The 18,825-nt window shown below is 38.4% G+C and overlaps 1 protein-coding gene across 12 annotated transcripts in view; it reads left to right on the top strand.

Moving 5' to 3' along the window:
- The window catches only part of LOC116178982 (kinesin-like protein unc-104), a 28,773-nt gene extending 14,602 nt beyond the window's left edge, over positions 1-14,171 (top strand). For 3 of the 12 annotated variants that reach the window (XM_031498653.1, XM_031498656.1, XM_031498654.1), the window contains 11 exons: positions 11-183; positions 2,222-2,400; positions 2,450-2,602; positions 2,806-3,435; positions 3,485-3,575; positions 4,054-4,404; positions 4,451-4,759; positions 4,807-4,996; positions 9,384-9,677; positions 9,728-10,119; positions 13,840-14,171. In XM_031498653.1, the coding sequence (XP_031354513.1) occupies positions 11-183; positions 2,222-2,400; positions 2,450-2,602; positions 2,806-3,435; positions 3,485-3,575; positions 4,054-4,404; positions 4,451-4,759; positions 4,807-4,996; positions 9,384-9,677; positions 9,728-10,119; positions 13,840-14,169 (3,092 nt within the window). In that variant the 3' untranslated portion in view covers positions 14,170-14,171. The remainder of the gene's footprint in view (positions 1-10; positions 184-2,221; positions 2,401-2,449; positions 2,603-2,805; positions 3,436-3,484; positions 3,576-4,053; positions 4,405-4,450; positions 4,760-4,806; positions 4,997-9,383; positions 9,678-9,727; positions 10,120-13,839) is intronic. The other 9 variants (XM_031498660.1, XM_031498661.1, XM_031498659.1 and 6 more) reach the window with 8 other exon arrangements.
- Positions 14,172-18,825: the final 4,654 nt, after the last annotated feature.

An 18,825-nucleotide genomic window follows, 5' to 3' on the forward strand; every position in this document is an offset into this window, starting at 1 on the left:
ACTTTTTCAGTGAACCCTCTATTTGACGCAGAATGCAACTGGGCCGAACGCGAGTACGAGCTGGCTGCGATGGCCTGGCGAAAATGGAAGCATCACCAGTTCACGTCGCTGCGAGACGATCTGTGGGGTAACGCTATATTCCTCAAGGAAGCGAACGCGATATCGGTAGAGCTGAAGAAGAAGGTGAGTTATTGTCCCGAATCCGATTCTGTTTGTATACGCTGTCCGTCCGTCCGTCTGCACGTTATCTCTTTCTAAAAGTGCAATTATTCCTTATGAACCTTAGATGTGGCTAGGTTAAGAGTGCCAAGTCTAAGCGTGGTTGTTTTCTAAACTCACCGAAAGTCATCGTGGTTGTTGTCTAAACTCAATGTCACTGAAGGTCATCGTGGTTCTTGTCTCAACTAAACGGTAGGATTGTTTCCTGAACTAATGCCGCTGAAGGTCAAACGTCGACACGAGTTCTGTACGCTGCCTTCAAGGTCGACGCCATTACTCCATCGTAATGTGTGCTCAATCTCGCTGAAGATCAAACTTGAAGGTGCAATAGATGGCAGAATTGAAGGTGAAATATAAGGTACATTTGAAGGTGAAATAGAGGTCAGATTTGAAAGAAAATACAGGACAGATTTGAAGGTGAAATTGAGAGCAGAATTGAAAGTGAAATAGAGCGCAGAATGGAAGGTGAAATAGAGGGCAGATTTGAAGGTGAAATAGAGGACAGAATTGGAGGTGAAATTGAGAACAGATTTGAAGGTGAAATAGAGGTCAGATTTGAGAGAAAATACAGAACAGATTTGAAGGTGAAATTGAGAGTAGAATTGAAGGTGAAATAGAGGGCAGATTTGAAAGTGAAAGAGAGGGCTGATTTGAAGGTAAAATTGAGAGCAGAATTGAAAGTGAAATAGAGGACAGATTTGAAGGTGAAATAGAGGTCAGATTTTAGAGAAAATGCAGGACAGATTTGAAGGTGAAATTGAGAGCAGAACTGAAAGTGAAATATAGGGCAGATTTGAAGGTGAAATAGAGGGTATATTTGAAGGTGAAATAGAGGTTAGATTTTAGAGAAAATACAGGACAGCTTTGAAGGTGAAATTGAGAGCAGAATTGAAAGTGAAATAGAGCGCAGAATGGAAGGTGAAATAAAGGGCAGATTTGAAAGTGAAATTGAGAACAGAATTGAAGGTGAAATAGAGGACAGATTTGAAGGTGAAATAAATGGCAGAATTGAAGGTGAAATCGAGGGTATAATTGAAGGTGAAAACAAATATAGAAAACGAGTTCATGGGTATAGTTATAGCATGTGCAAAACCAAATTTTGAGCCTGGTGTTAGTTTTGCTTTTATTTAAAGTGTATATGTATGAAATTTAATTTAATTGTTTCCTTAATTAACAAAATTGGCACTACACATCATGCACAAAACCAAATTTGGAAACTGGTGCTACATTTGCTTTTAAACTTTATTAAAATCCCTCCATAAGTAAGGAAGTTGGTACTGCGCACCCGATGAATTACATACTGACTGTCAGTCAAAGTTTTCTTGGATGGGTCATACGATCGGTTTCGGCGGACCTCCACACCCGCGCACCTACATACCGCCTATCAGTAAATATGTTCTTGAAAGGGAGATACGCTCGGTTTCAGCGGCTGCGCCGCCTCACCTCGTCCACTCGATAAATTACATACCGCCTATCAGTCAATGTTTACTTGGCTGGTACATACGCTCGGTTCCGGCGGCTGCGCCGCCTCACCTCGCGCCCCCAGTGAATTACATACCACCTATCAGTCAATGCTTCGGTGGGACATACACAATCTAATTTTTCGTTATGTTATCGTCTTAAAACTTGTTTGAAATATTGAAAACGAACAATAAAGCGGAAATACGTCTGCGCAGGTACAAAAAACTCAGCGTTTTACAACGACCAAGTGTCTATACAGACGGACGGACGCACGAAATTCATCCACGCTAAAAAAACTGCTATTCTTCTAGAATAAGTTAGTATAATTGATCATATAGTATTTATCTAAGAAGGTTTCGTATTTAGTGTTGTACTAATTCAATTATTTCAAAAATTTCAATAAACTTACAACAACCATGTTCTTGGCACTTCTTGGTACCTCGTTCAAACAATTCGAACCCTTAAACATATGCGAGGCACGTGAAAATGCTGGAAATATATACAATATATAAGTATACCTACTAAACAGAGGTTGTTACAGGTACAGTTTCAATTTACCCTGTTAACCGACACCTTATACTCACCGCTTCCTCCCGATTTGCGACCAATAATCGACTACGATCAAGACGAAGATTGCGCAATCGCGCGAACGATAGTGGCCGTGGAGGTTCAGGACACGAAGAACGGCGCAACTCACTATTGGAGCTTGGATAAGCTGCGGTAGGTGGAGTGTTGTTTATTTTAGTATATTTTTTTAATTCCAAATCAGTCAACGGTTGGAGTTGATGCGGTTGGTATACAACGAAGAGGTGGACACGCCCAGCCCTTTAAGCGTGGAAGATGCAGTTCCGTTACTGCGCTGCCTCACGCAGTGCCCACCCGCGCCGTCACGCTTCTCACTCACGACACTTTTACCATCGAGGTTGGTGCCACATTTCGCCACCATCCCCCCCATACACCCGCATGATTCGTAAGCACGCGCAGTTTCTTTACGTGCTTCTTCTTGTTTCGCACTGTGTAGGTACTTGATTTTATACATCGTCGAATACCGCTTATTACTTTGTGGTGGCACCAACCTCTTTGAGTTTTAAATGTTGCCATTTGTAATGCTACTAAATAATTTAGGCAAAGATTGGAGCTGATGAGGGAAATGTATCATAACGAGGCCGAACTTTCGCCGACATCGCCCGACTACAACGTGGAGTCGCTGACCGGAGGGGATCCGTTTTACGATCGTTTCCCCTGGTTCCGAATGGTCGGCAGGGGTTTTGTTTATCTCAGTAATCTGTTGTATCCCGTCACGCTTGTACATAAAGTCGCGATCGTTAGCGAGAAGGGGGACGTGCGGGGCTATCTACGAGTCGCTGTTCAGGCTGTGATCGACGAAGACAATTCTGACCAAGTGGGTGTGAGACAGAGCGCTCGTATTGCCTTCGAATCTTCCAAAGGTAGCTATACCGCGCACGTGCCTTACAATATTCTCACTCGACGCATTTCAGCGATTATGGATAGAAATTCGCATAATTTAGAGGAACGCATCATAGAAGGTCACAACATAATAGACCCGATCAAAATCGATGAGCTAATTGAATGTGATACAGATTCTGGAAAAGGAGACAGTTCGGTCTCGTCCGATTTTAAAGATGAGGACGTGCCCGATCACTTAACCATTGGAAAAGAGTTCACTTTTCGCGTTACGGTCTTGCAGGCGATCGGTGTGTCGACGGAATATGCAGACATCTTCTGCCAGTTTAAGTATGTATAGCTTCGCGGCGGGTGACGTAGATACACCCCTGTTTTTCAGCTTTTTGCACCGACATGACGAGGCGTTCTCAACTGAACCTGTTAAAAACACGGGAAAAGGCACTCCCTTAGGCTTCTACCATGTTCAAAATGTAAGGACTATTGGTTGTATACAATCTCTGTCGCTGGGGTAGAATTGTTGACTTGATATCGGTTTAAGTTCTTTCAAATGTAAACGTCCCCAATGCAACTGCAGATTCATTTTCTGATGGTCCAATACGACATCATAAATGCTTATTTTAACACATTAAAGGAAATTCATAAATTATCAAGTTCAGCAATGGCTTTCAGCTGTCAGACTATGAAATGCAGGAATAACACGATAGTACGAATATAATGCCGAAAAACCGAAAGTTACGATATTCCGTTGTCGAGATCTCGATCGATTTATAAAAGGCGCTTGAACAGCGTGAAACAATAAGCTCCTTTTATGCTTTTCAAAGGGCGGTATCTCAGTTGCCCTTGATAAAATCGATCGTTGAAGTCAATGATTCTGTCCTCCATGCATTCTAAACCCCATTTGGGCATTGGGCACCTAAAAATTATATAATTGACTTGTATCTTTCGTAGATCACGGTGTCAACAACCAAATCCTTTATTGAATACATAAAAACACACCCGATTGTATTCGAAGTGTTCGGCCACTATCAGCAACACCCATTGCATAAGGACGCGAAATTGGAGGGCTCGGTACGACAGCCACCGCGCCGAATGCTTCCACCCTCAATTCCGATTTCTCAACCGGTGCGGTCTAGTAAGTTCGGCGCCTTACCCTCCCCGTGCACTGCGCACATCCACGCAAAGGTGGACGTCCTGGTCTGGTTCGAGATATGCGAGTTGGCACCTAATGGCGAATACGTACCGGCGGTTGTCGAACACAGTGACGATCTACCATGTCGCGGATTATTTTTGTTACACCAGGTAAAAACGTTGACAAAAGTACGGTAACCGCAAAGACACTTTCCAGGGTATACAAAGACGCATTCGCATCACGATTGTGCACGACCAATCGGCCGAGCTGCGATGGCGAGACGTTCGCGAGTTAGTCGTCGGACGAATACGAAACAGCCCCGAATCGGACGAAGACGAGGACAATGACAATTCTGTACTATCTCTGGCCCTCTTCCCCGGCGAGTATCTCGAAATACCCGGCGACGATCGCACGATGTTCATGTTCGAGGCGGCCTGGGACAGTTCCCTACACAACTCCCCACTTCTCAATCGCGTCACGTCCCCCGGAGAGCAAATATTTATGACAATTTCCGCATACTTAGAGGTAGCCAATTGTACTGATCGCGCGCAGGTTTTATACGCCTTTTTCAGCTCGAGAACTGCGGACGACCGACGATCATCACTAAGGATCTCAGCATGGTGATATACGGGCGCGACGCGCGCACCGGTCCCCGATCTCTGAAGCACCTCTTCTCGGGCAACTACCGAAACGCGGAGGCGAACCGACTGACCGGAATTTACGAGTTATTGCTGCGGCGCGCCAGTGAAGCAGGTAGTCCAGGTAGTTCCCTAGATTAGTATCCTTCCTTTCGCCTGTCTCTTCTTCACCCCTGAATATGCATGAACCTATTCTTCGCTACAGTAGTAATAGTAAGTAAACGTGGTGCATGCTAATGTAAGGACAATCGCAAATCCCAAAAAAACTGAAAGCTCATTGGCGGGGTAGAATAACTATTGAGTCAGGATCTCAACTCTGCAGTTTGAAATTCAAATCCATTGAAATTTAGAAATTTAGAAAACTCGAAAAATTCGCAAAGAATCATCCCAACTTAAAGAAACTAAAGATATTCTAAGGATTAAAAAATTATAACATTTAGAAAACAAAAATGATAAAATAACGAATTCAGTAAAACTTGACAAATTTAAAAACACTGAACGAGCAGATTAGGGAGTAGAGGAGCAGCACAGGTTCGGGGTCACTTTTGGTCAAAATCTCATGTTATGTCTTATGGGAAATTTTAAGGTTCATTCTGGTCATTTTTGTATTATTTGTACATGCACAGTAAACGCACGAATCTCGAGCGCCACCAGAGAGATGCGGCTTTGCCCCTGGTCAAGGACGCGGAGCGGTCAATGGAAGTACTCGGCAATCAAAACAACTAAGTAATTTTAGAAGATAATTGATAATTCATTCAGTCCAATACAAAAAAATAAAAAAATCAGAAAATTAAGACTATGAAACAAACATTAATTTAAAAAAAACGAAAAATTCTTAATGGTTTTCTCGCGGGTTTTCTGAAAAATGCGAAGATTAGTGTAAATCGGTGTAAATTCATAATAAAAATAAAAATTAAAAAAACAAAAAAAGTAAAGGAAATTAAACATTTGGAAACATTAAAAGAATTCAGTAAATTTACAATTCAAAAAATTCAGATACTGGGAAGACGGCTGGACGGGATTGGATGAAATTTTTTTTCTGTGGGTCCCGAGATTTAGATTCAGAATTGGGCCCGATAGGATTTTTTTAAACTTTTTTTCGTTGATGTCGCACTGCTATTTCGCGTAACGATCTGTTCTTATGTGTACATTTACATTCTATACGCTGGGTTCCCGTTATCATAGATCCGTCAGTATAGAAATATAGAGCGTACGAAGAAAATCTATTATCTGTTATAAAAATGGAAAAAATTAAGAAAAATAAAATTCATAGAACTTCAGAAAATTTCCAAATATATTTTGAAAGGTTTGGAAAATTTGCTCAGCTAATTTTGAAAATGGCGCAAATAACAAACAAATAAGAATTTAAGTCGATATTATGATTAAATGATCACAAAAAATTCGATATGTCGATCACGGTATGCAAGTCTGCAAATTCGATTCTAAAAATTCCGTGGCTACGGGTGGTGGGAATACGCTATTTAAGTTGAGTTCCATTACAATCAATAAGCATTATTGCAAGTTCCGTAATATCGAATTAAATCGTTATTTTTTTTCTATTTGTGACGTTTTTCAATTAACTACATGCGAAATTAGATCACTCACTAGTAGGTGGGGGACACTCTGTAACCCGAAGGTCCAATCTTCAAATGAGTAGGTATACAGGGTGGTGACTTGCGTAACGCATCATACGGATTTCAATGTAAAATTCATAACATGCGATTATTGGCTCCCCAAATGATTTTAGAGCAAAAATGTATTAAGGTTTTTTGTAGAAACAATTTTTTACGCCAATCAACTGTATTAGTTAGGAAAATTGGAAAAATAAAACTCGCATCTTTTTTAATAATCTGCGATGCCATGGAATTTTCTAAAACAAAAAGATATCCAGTTATCAATTAGCAGCAGTTCGAAATGGATTTTATGATCGACTTGGTTACTGTCTTGCACTTAATGGTGACATTCATTTTTCTACAAAAAATCTCAATACATGTTTGCTCTAAAATAATTTGGGGAGCCAATAATGGCATGTTATGAATTTTACATTGAAATCCCTATGACGCGTTACGCAAGTCACCACCCTGTATATCAGATCCTATAAAATTTTCTTTGGTCTAAATTTTAGGTTAGGAACAAGATATCAAGATGCGGTTTTCACGAGCTTGTTTAGGCATCATTTAGGTAGTTACTTTTTCATGAAAAAAAAATCGAACCAATGCATTTAATTTTTTTGAGAAAATTAACCATTTCTGTCGGAATGACCAAAAAAGCCCTCAAGCGGCGATATGTGAAACTAACAAAACTTCAAATATAATATTTGTAGCCGAAGAATAACTTTTTTCAATTAACCCGAGTTTGTTAAAATCGGCTCAGCCGTTTCGAAGATACAGGGTGTTCTTTACGGAAACCTTTGAATACCCCCCCCCCTCCACTTCATTTTTAGAGATACAGCAATAATATTGTCAAACAAAAAAAGTTCAGATTATCGTTGACTTCAAAGACAGGGTATTTTTTTTGTTAGGTTACTATAGCGGAATTCACAGAAACATCACTTTTTTAGATTCCAGATTCACGCCCCCTAGCGGCCATTTCAGAAACTTAAAAATATTTTCCAGGTTTTTCTCGTGGCCGTTTTAGCATAACTTTTTTTACCGCAAGCCTCTTCGATGGATAGGTTTTCACTTCTCAGATACAGTACCTCGCATTCTTAGTTGGCCACCCTGTACACAACAAATTTCGTGGAATTCTCTCCATTTTCGTTGTCCGGCCAAGAACTGCAGTGGAACTTTTTTTTTCGAATTTTCAAAAACTAATTCCAGATTCGTCATTTTCATGTTCAAAAACCCCCAAATACCAAATTTCGTCGAAATTAGATTTTTTTTCGCACCTCCAAGTAGGGGTGCGCCCCTTCGTGGTGGAATTTTGAAAATTTTGTTTTCAACATCGGATAGGGCATACCCGAAAACCTATCCAAAGACCCATCTTTGAAACTCATATGGTTGCTGAGAAAAAAATGAAAGAAGAAATCCAAATTTCACCACTTCTTTGGGGGTAGCTCCCAAACAAAACACGTTGGACCCTCGGTTTATTTGGAAAAAGCGCTTGTCTTGATCCACTCTATCGCCCAATTTTTATTACATGCGGTCATGTAACACCCTGTATAGTCCAGAAAAATCTTATCTTTCTATACAAACACTTAGGCTAAGTAAGGGGAATTCGTCAATGATCTTTGGGTGTAACATTCTAATCCATTAAGACTCCTACGAAATTTTGGAGATATATATCTGTAACGTCGAAGTGATTGTTTCTATATACAGGGTGTCCCTAAAAGGTCTGTACAACGCGCTACCAGGGGTTCTTGGTATCAAAATAGGACGATTTAACCCAACTTACCTCTATCCAAAAGTGCTTCGGTAAGGCGCTATCTACCGCCAAAGATTTAAAAAAAAAATCGTTATCTTTATTTTATCGGAAAATGGTTTTGCCGATTAAAATGAAATTCGGGATGTGAATGTCTAATGTAAAAAGGGTCTTTGTGATATCATCGTTTTGATTGTAGTTGCTATGTAGGTGGTAAAATACTGACCATCCACATCTGAAGAGGTCTAAAACTTTTTAACTACTATTTTGACGGTTCTGAATTTTTAGACACTGATAGACAGTTTACTTGCAAGCATTTTTTGTCTCTTGATGAATATCGCTATCTGTGGTTTACGAAAAAAAAAAAATTTAGGCATAATGAATGGCATGCACCATACATGCGATTGTTCCTCAAAAAATCAGTTTTATTTTTTATTTATTTATTTAGTAGTTTAAATTAATACATTACATTGATTTACTCTGTTGTGTTCGTTTATTCTACGTTACATGCACTACGGTTTCATAGCCTACTTCTTGCTTGCACTTATGGTTTTTGAGGAACAATCGCATGTATGGTGCATGCCATTCATCATGCCTAAATTTTTTTTTTTCGTAAACCATCACAGATAGCGATATTCATCAAGAGACAAAAAATGCTTGCAAGTAAACTGTCTATCAGTGTCTAAAAATTCAGAACCGTCAAAATAGTAGTTAAAAAGTTTTAGACCTCTTCAGATGTGGATGGTCAGTATTTTACCACCTACATAGCAACTACAATCAAAACGATGATATCACAAAGACCCTTTTTGACATTAGACATTCACATCCCGAATTTCATTTTAATCGGCAAAACCATTTTCCGATAAAATAAAGATAACGATTTTTTTTTTTAATCTTTGGCGGTAGATAGCGCCTTACCGAAGCACTTTTGGATAGAGGTAAGTTGGGTTAAATCGTCCTATTTTGATACCAAGAATCCCTGGTAGCGCGTTGTACAGACCTTTTAGGGACACCCTGTATAGGTATACAAGGTGGTCAAATGCCAGATATTTTTATTGACACTAAATAACTGCACCACCTCTCTAATGCCTTTCTTAGCATGATTTACACATTTCCCAAGGATGTGAACTGTATCTGACCTTAATCCGCAGGTGTGCAACGCCGTCAGCGAAGGGTTTTGGATACCAGTTCGACGTACGTTCGCGGTGAAGAAAACTTGCACGGTTGGAGGCCGCGCGGCGATTCGTTAATTTTCGATCACCAATGGGAATTGGAGAAGTTGACGCGTCTCGAGGAGGTGGAGCGAGTGCGTCACACTTTGCTTTTACGCGAACGTCTAGGTCTAGATCGCACCAGTAACCAGATAAAGACCCAACCCGAATACACAAAAAGCGAAAAGGAAGTCTGCAATATGGTAGCTAAGAATAGTAATATTAACGTATCCTGTAAGTAGCACGTCGATTTTGTACATAACATCTACATTCCAACTTTTTAGCGAACATAGATAACTGCGAATATACGGACCGGGAAAGAAATCTTTTGAATAAATGCGCGAAACTAATTCAAGGCAAATGTCGCGATTCAAGTAGTGCAAAGGACAGCGACTATACCAGTCCCTCCGAGGAGGTTACCGATTTGAGTACAAGTATGATATCGAGTATGGTTTCCGGCAGCTCCATTGAACTCTGCTCGCCTGAACGGGCAGCGCTACCGGGTGAATGTGCGCCCTTCCCACCGGCCCCCGTTTCGCCGCAGGGTCCCAGAGATCCCGAACTCGTATTGTACGTCCCAGACATGGAAGAAATTAGAATTTCGCCAGTAATCGCCAGAAAAGGGTACCTAAACGTACTGGAACACAAAACGCACGGCTGGAAAAAACGCTGGGTGGTACGTTACGTCATTGTATTTAAAATGTAACGGTAATGCCACGGAATAGGAAAATATGCTGCGTAATCATTTTCGCTTGTTCGCATGGTAGATATCGAGATGCGAACTTGTTTAGGCATCATTTAGCTACTTTTTCATGAAAAAATAATCGAACCAACGCATTTAATTCTTTTGAGAAAATTCCATTTCTGTCGGAATGTCGAAAAAAGCCCTCAAGCGGTGATATGTGAAACTAACAAAACTTAATACTTGTAGCTAAAGATTAGCTCTTTTGAACTAACCCGAGTTTGTTTAAATCGGCTCAGCCGTTTCGAAGTACAGGTTGTTCTTTACGGAAACCTTTGGGTATTCACCCCCACCACTTCATTTCTAGAGATACAGGAAAAATTGTCAAACAAAAAAGGTTCAGATTATCGTCGACTTCAAAGACCGGACATTTTTTTGTTAGGTTAATATAGCGGAATTCACAGAAACATCACTTTTTTAGATTCCAGTAAAGTCACTAGATATAGAAAGTACCGCAATCATCCGCCATTTTTGGGCAAATTTGCTGCCAACTTAAAAAAATTTACAAATAAAATCTGAATAGCTGTAATTTTTTATAACCTAACTTCATAGTACTGTCATGTTTTATAAAAATATATACAGATATCTCCAAACAGGTGGAACAATCCCTAACATTAAAGTTACTAGATTCTGGTAACTTCCGCCATTTTTGGGCAAAAATCATGCGTTCTCTCTCTAACACACGAGCCCAATGGATTGCGGTACTTTCTATATTTAGTGACTTTAGATTCCAGATTGCAGTTACGCCCCCTAGCGGCCATTTCAGAAACTTGAAAATATTTTCCAGGTTTTTCTCGTGGCCGTTTTAGTAAAAACTTTTTTACTGCAAGCCTCTACAATGGACAGGTTCCCAGATACAGTACCTCGCATTCTTATTTGGCCACCCTGTACATACCTACACTTTTACACATAACTATAACTTGTGACATTATTAAAAGTCAAAGGTTGGGGCATCAACAGTTATTTTAATTTGCACTGGTTCTCCATTGTCGTGGATGTCCATTTCGACTACCCAAACAACACAAGTACCTTCATTGCAAATACATAGTACGTACAGCGCTGGATTTACGGACGTAAATTAAATCTACAGTTTATGTAAGGACATTCCACATACATACATGGTACATTATTTTTGCACTACTTTGTACATTCTAGGTACGTACGTACATTAGACATACTGTTATGTATCTATAATGTACTTACTTTTGCTCACGTACATTATACATATTTTATGTACATACATAGTACACCACCATGCTCAGAAAAGCCCCGGAAAATATGCGAACTAATTTTGAAATAATTCAGGCTGGCCAATAGAAAGTCTGCAAAATGACGCGATACATTCCGCGCCATAAGTATTAATTATACCCTTTGACAGTTGACGCTTCACGTTATTTTATTTTACACTTTGCTTCTTGTATTCGCTTTATTTTACGTTTTCAGTCTCCAGTTTTATACAAACCCGTCTTTTTCAATACGCATATTGCTTGGATCTACGATCTGATAAGGTATGTAATTCCCTTAAAGCGTTTTTAAATTTTGCATCAGAATGTACGGTCTAAATTTCTAGCGCCCTCGGACACGCCCTGTCAGGGACTTTCTGAGCGTGGTGCCACTGTACGTACTTTTATGTACCCGCCCGCCACTGACCACAATGAATCCCCAAAATAATGAACTTCCTATATTTGGATTATTTAATCTGTCGGACAAATAAAGGCTTATTATTATTAATAATATCAAATTCATAAATAAACGACAAAGTGCAAACTGACTCGTTCTATCTACCTTCAAGTTGATGTTTTATTTCCCAATAAATGGATTAGGGTAGAGGTCGGCAACCTATTGAAACGGAAGAGCCAAATGTTATAATTTAAAACATTAACCAGTTTTTAAAGAGCCACTAAAAATTTTCTATTCAATATTATATCTAGTATTTGGTTATATACAGGGTCCTGCAACAGTGCAAATATTTAAAAAATCTTTTGGGCAGATGTCAACTATAGATAGTTGCGCATCTACAGAAATTATTTTTGAATGTACAGGGCGTTTTATTTTTATGGTGTCAATAAATAACCCATTTTTTGAAAATAAAACACCCTGTATATTTTCACTTGTTTCAATGTCATTTCATAACCTTTAGATTCAGTTTTTGGTTTCTTGTTAACGTTGTCATCTTATTAATTTTTTCCGAATAATTCCCCGTAAGCAAGCCTCATGAATCATAGCCCCCTTGATTTTGAAGTTACGAAATACATTTTATCAATAATAAATGTTAATCAGAGTAAAGGGCAACACTTTGATAATAAGAAAGTCGGATTTAGTGATACAGGGCGTTTACAAGGAAATGGTAAAATTTCCAAACTTCGGAGTGCCATAAACTATTGTTTTTCAAATGGAACTACTACTATTTTTATATTGTCCTGTGATTAAACCTGGCAGTTTTTATATAGGTAATTCAATACTTTTCACAAAAGTACCTACCCATTAATGAATTACATAGGTTTATACACCGCAGTAGGCTGTGATAATAAAAAACAAAAGAATGCCAGAAAGTACAAGTGTCACAAATTAATTAAAAAGATGACCTTAAGTTTTTTAGATAAATGCGGAGAGCCGTACCTTTATATAAAAAGAGCCGCAGGATGCCGACCCCTGGACTAGGTCACAAAACGTTGTATCACCTTTTTTATGCCAATAAGTAATGAGTCACGCGTACCGTCCCAGCCACAGAAATTAGAAAACTAAAGTAAGGAAAGCCGGTCTTGGGATCTGAAAGATCAGAGGGCGTGCGCATATCATGATCACGTGCAAAATTATCAGTTGACCGAAATTGCCGGCGTACTATGTACGTAGTTTTATAGTTTGTGATCATATACAAATGTACGTACATCAGACGTACGTATTTGTTCCATGGACGTACGTACGTAAAATGGGCACAAAAATGTACGTACAGTCGAAATACGTGCACCAGATTTCTTTTATCGAACTAGCAAAACAATCACGAAACCTGTTCACCAAATCTACAAGGTATCTCGTTATATGTGGCCACATCTTTCGTTAGATCAGGCATCGGCTGGATGTCATTGGGGTTGGAGGTATCATTTGCATCGTCGAGTACAGGCGTTCCATCATCTGGTTCATTAATTGCGTTTGAGTCATTATGAAGGACATCAGGTGAGTAAACTCAGAGTGACCATTCGTTTGGATGGGTTATGTCGCATTTTGTCGAAAATCGCTGACGGCTCACGCACATGAATCCGGGTATAACAAAATAGTAATCACGGACGGACTATATCACTTGTAACGCTCAGTGTTGTAATCAATTTCATTAAAGTTTATCATTGAAATATATTATATCCCACTTCTGATTTTGTAGGCGATGGCCTACACTGGTCTGATGGCCGTTAACTATGAACTATGAATTTAAAAAAAACCTTCACATTTTTTGTAGTGGGAAAACAGGAGGTCATTGTGATTTCTTAGATTGGGTAGAAATCTGCTGCGGCTTTATCTCTTACACAACTGAATTGCATATTGGCAGACTCCCATAAAGAATTAACGCAACTATTGCGTGGCAGTACTGTTAACATTTTAAAAACTACGGTCACCTACAATGAACGAATTGCTTGTAACTCCCAATCTCTCATCTTCTAGGCGGTGCGTCGGCCCTACGTTTTCATTTTTCGCGACGATAAGGATCCAGTGGAACGCGCCCTAATCAATTTGGCAACCGCTCAAGTCGAATATTCAGAGGACCAGTCCGCCATGGTGCGACTGCCGAACACGTTCAGCGTCGTCAGCAAGCACAGAGGTTACCTACTGCAGACACTCAACGAACGGGAGGTTCACGACTGGCTGTACGCAATAAACCCATTACTAGCGGGACAGATTCGATCCAAGTCGGCACGACGAAATCCGTCTAACAACAAATCCGATCAGCTTAGTCAGTACAGCATCGAAGGGAAGGAGGTTAATTCGAAATGAGATATAATCACAATGGAGTCTGTCCTCGTCTACTAAAATTCTGCAGGTTACGTTTCTCGTTTAAGTTAATTGAATTTGTACTTTTGTAATTGGACACTTGACGCATTCCGACAGGCTCCATTGCATGATGTAGATAATTAGGGAATTTTTATTCTAGTCAGTTTCGTTTCAAATTACACGCTTGGTTGACAAGTTTGAATCGATCTCAATGTAACTTTGAATTACAAATTTAAGATAGCTGTCCCCTCCCCTCCGTGAACGCTTAACACATTTTAAAATACCTAAATAAATGAGAAAAATTTTCCCCGGTTTCCTCTCCATCTTTGGTCTCGAAATTCGCCAACTGTAGATGTAAATTCCACATTACAAGCGATAAGGCCTTAGAGTTTTGTGCTTTTAATTTTTAAAAACGCTTGAAACCTTCATTTCGGTACGATTAAATTCAAATGCACAAGGTGTGCCATAGAGAATGTATTTAAAGCACTTGTAGTTTGATTTTAGAGAAAAGGCGGGTTTTCGAAACAGGAAAATTTACGGGAACGACGATTAATCGTGTGTAGATTACGTGACGCACAACACTTCATTAGCGGAAATGTGGAATTGATATTAAAGCGATTTGTACAGATTATTTATTTTTTTGTTAACGACCTACGTGCAATTCTTTCTTCGAGTATTACTTCTTCGTTGCAGTTGATTAGATGCGCTTGTTAACTTTGATAGTTTTATTTTTATAGTTACCTAATTCTTCTCGACACCTTCGCTACGCTTAACTATAGCTATGAATGTAAAGAAAAATATGTATTATGTACTAATAATAATTAATATGTAGTTATAAAATCTATTATAGGTAAAGTACCTATTTGTATTTTGATTTTTTTTGGGAAAAACTGTACGATAAAATTATGAATCACAGTTATTTCCAAACAAAACTATTATATATATGTTAAAACAAATTGTGTAAGCATTATATTGAATAAAGTGTATAAAACATCAATTATGGTTATCTCTACACTCTTTATTGATCTGTAGCGTGTGAATTTGATATATTTTCTGGTAGTTTGCCCATATTTCTAAATATAGTTTTAATAGCGCAATTTCTCCCTTCTGCTTTTTCTCCAGGCTGTAATCTTTGAGAAATATTCATTTTTCAATTGATCTAAGACAGTCAATTTTTTTAAAAGTATATGTACCTATACAGGATGGGCCATTGGTGTGTGGCTGGAAGATTGTGGGTTTTTTAACGCGCATATGTAAAATTCATAGTGCGGGAATGTCGAGGGGAATGTTGAAGGACCCTTAAGACTACAATGTAAAAACATTTTCAACGAAATTGCAATTGTTATACAGGGTGATTTATATCGAAGTTACATTTTTTTAAATGGAACCCTCTGTAAATTATTACATATTTCGATTCCTTAGTCAATTTTAGTATGACTATGTATTACGCATGATATATAAAATGAGTCGTTTAGCCACAATACGTCGTTTTTTCAAAAAGTATATGTCCAGTAAAAATTGAATATCGCCGTTATCATAAAACTTAGAAGGCCGTGACTTTGCAGTGGCACTAATCATGAAATGTACTAACTTACGTTGAACGGCTAAAGTTAAACTTCTTTTGTATTAAAAGAAATCACTCCGTCAATTTTCAAAATTTCAACCTAAGGTAACTTGATTATTTTAAATAGAACTCCAAAATTTTTTTTATTGCTTGAAATGTAGGTAGTATTTTTTACCTCATATCGTTATATGAGCATGTCCATTTAAAAAAATGTAACTTTGATATAAATCACCCTGTATAACAATTGCAATTTTGTTTTAAAAATATGTTTAGGTTGTAGTGTTCCCCCACTATGAATTTTAAATATGCGCATTAATAATCCCACAATCTTCCACCCACACACTAATGGCCCACCCTGTATATTTAAGAAAAATTCCCTGCATAATCACAATAGCGTTATTTTTCTCACTTCTGCCAGCTCCCCAGCCTAAAATTACTGGCATCATTCACTAAATGTCCCAGCTGGTGTAACAGGTAGTTGCATTACAATAGTTGAAGACTCCTCGTATTAAATAACTAGTACAAATGTTCCTAATACAATTAATTTTACCCACGGCTAGCTGTGCAATTAAATTGCACTACTCCTTACCTTGCGGAAGTTTGACCTTTTATATAATTTTATCTGAATACCAAAACTACAACGCTGTTATTTGACTAGACAAAAATAAATAACAATGTGAAATGAATTGATTGAATATATTGACAAAGGAACGTCGATCCAATTCCATTCTCTTTTACTTTTTCCTGGCCTTAAAACATTAATTCGATTCAACAAAATACAACCCCTATCTCGTATCAGTTCTAAGTTTGTCGCTTATCTAAATTATTTCTTTTACACAAAATATTTATGCAAATCTTACAACTAGCCGAAACTAGCAACACTGTCGAGCCCGCGCCTATCGCCAGACCTACTCACGTCCACGTTTCCTATGAAGAGAAAAAATTTTAAAACTGTAAAGCGATTCTCCAAGCGCGAAGCGATCCAAAATGACATTTATTTACATTTGTTCATCATTTTCCATGCCATAGAATATGCTTTAGGCTATACAACATCTGAGTCAACACACCTTTAAGATGCAAGCGACTTCCCGAATAAGACCGTGTTAACGTTGAACGAAAAGTTTCGTCCACTTTCGTAAGGGGCTTCATAAGGACAGGAGACAAAATAACAATCAAAAATAAAAACTTTTACCAATTAGCCAAGGGGAGCAACGCGCACTACTTCATTTTATTTCAGATGTAAGTGTTGCGTAACTGTAGGGGTAGGTTACCACACAACTGCAGGAAAATGTTCGTTTGAAATTTTATTTGAGAGGCCAAGAACGTAAGTGAGACGGGAAGAAATCAACTCAATCTATCACACTTGTAGGACGGAGTTTTCTGACCAAAATCCCGCTCGCCCGCATTTATTTCAAAATATGACGCAAACAGAAAAAATATAGATCATTTGTAGAGAACTAAACTGCCTTAGTTTAAAGTTTTATCTAGTCAGATGTTATTAGTTAATGCAAAAACAAGTTTACATTGTGAAGAAGTTTTGATGTGTGTTAGAATACATTCGTGTAATTTTTCATTGTGTCAATTTAAAATGCAGGTAGTTTTATTTTTCTGTCAGAATTTTTGAATTTCTTTTTATTTTAATATTATTTTCGATTTTAGCCAAAACTTAAGTAGTGATTTCATTAGAATTTACGGAAAATTTGATTGCGGCCATCGGCTCTTTCAAATTTATCAGAGTTTTAAGTCAATGTTAGAATTTTATTGTTGTGTCGGAACCCAGTTGTGCCGGTGAAAAGTTTAAAAAGGAAAAAGAAATTGTGTAATTTGAGCTAGCTGAGTAGCGTCTGTTGAATTCTCTAGTGAACGCATACCATTGCATAGATTTATTTATTTGGCGCCCAACGTGGGGCCGCAGCATTATTATTTGGCGCCCAACGTGGGGCCACAGCAGTATATTTCCCATTCTTAAGCTTTCCGACTGTTGACAACTCCACTTGGTGATCTTTTGCCGTTGCGGGATTGCTAACTGACCAGATTATGCAGTCATGACGAAAATTTTTAACCCGTCGCTCGATCCTATATTCTCATGAATTTTTTGCGAAAAAATATTGGATCCCGTAATAGTGAAGAGCATAATATTACCGATGACTTACCGCTGAATGTGCTCGACGTCTTAAATCAGTCGATCGATTTTCTTCTTTTTCACATATTTTCATCCACTCTTCCGTCCTGTCCGGATATACTCAAGGTCGTAAAATTTTAATTAAGTGAAGTCACGTTTTCGAGAAGCTAATAGGTAGGATTCTCAAATTTGTCATCAAGACCAAGATCCTCTCAAATTCTTGTAAAGCTTTCTTTCATTAAAAATCACCATTCCTCTTTAAATTCTCCTTCAATTCCCTGCATACTCCACTTAAGTGTCTCTCCATTCCCTCATAAGTTGCTCTAAGTCAATCTTTATTTTAATAACTTTACAATGATAGGGTGATAGAAAATCCACTCTTCGAGATCGAAGCGAATTATATTACATGGGATTATTATTAACATTTGAGATGTGTCAATTATAGGAACTAAAAAGTATCATTTTAGTATAGCCACTATTACAGAGATGTCGCTTTAAAGAAACAAGAAAATATTCAAAATTAACAATATTACCTACTATATATACACAAACAACAAAGTGTTAACCTTACGCATTTAATGGGTAACACATTTAGCTATACACTATTGAACAGCAGCTGTAAAACCACTTTTCACTCACATCCAGGCCTAGCTAGTAATATAATGTGTACGTTTTCCTCCCCCATTTGCCCAGCAACTTCATCGCAGGAAAACTGTTTGGAATTTAATTCATAATAATACTGATGATCAAACCACCAGTTGGGAACCATCGGTCTAGAGGGGGTAAGTTTCCAAATTTATCCCACTGCACAGACCTTCATACTGGAGCGATGGCATGCAGAGCACAGTTCATGATAGTCAAACGCTATTTCAGTGTGTTGAAGAAGGAAAGGAGAAGACATATTGACCACATATTTTTTGAGGGGAGGGGAACGTCAATATAATAATCAAATAACGTTACATCTTAATTTTGG

This window comes from Photinus pyralis, unplaced genomic scaffold (assembly GCF_008802855.1).
Source record: "Photinus pyralis isolate 1611_PpyrPB1 unplaced genomic scaffold, Ppyr1.3 Ppyr1.4_LG8, whole genome shotgun sequence".
Taxonomy (NCBI): domain Eukaryota; kingdom Metazoa; phylum Arthropoda; class Insecta; order Coleoptera; family Lampyridae; genus Photinus; species Photinus pyralis.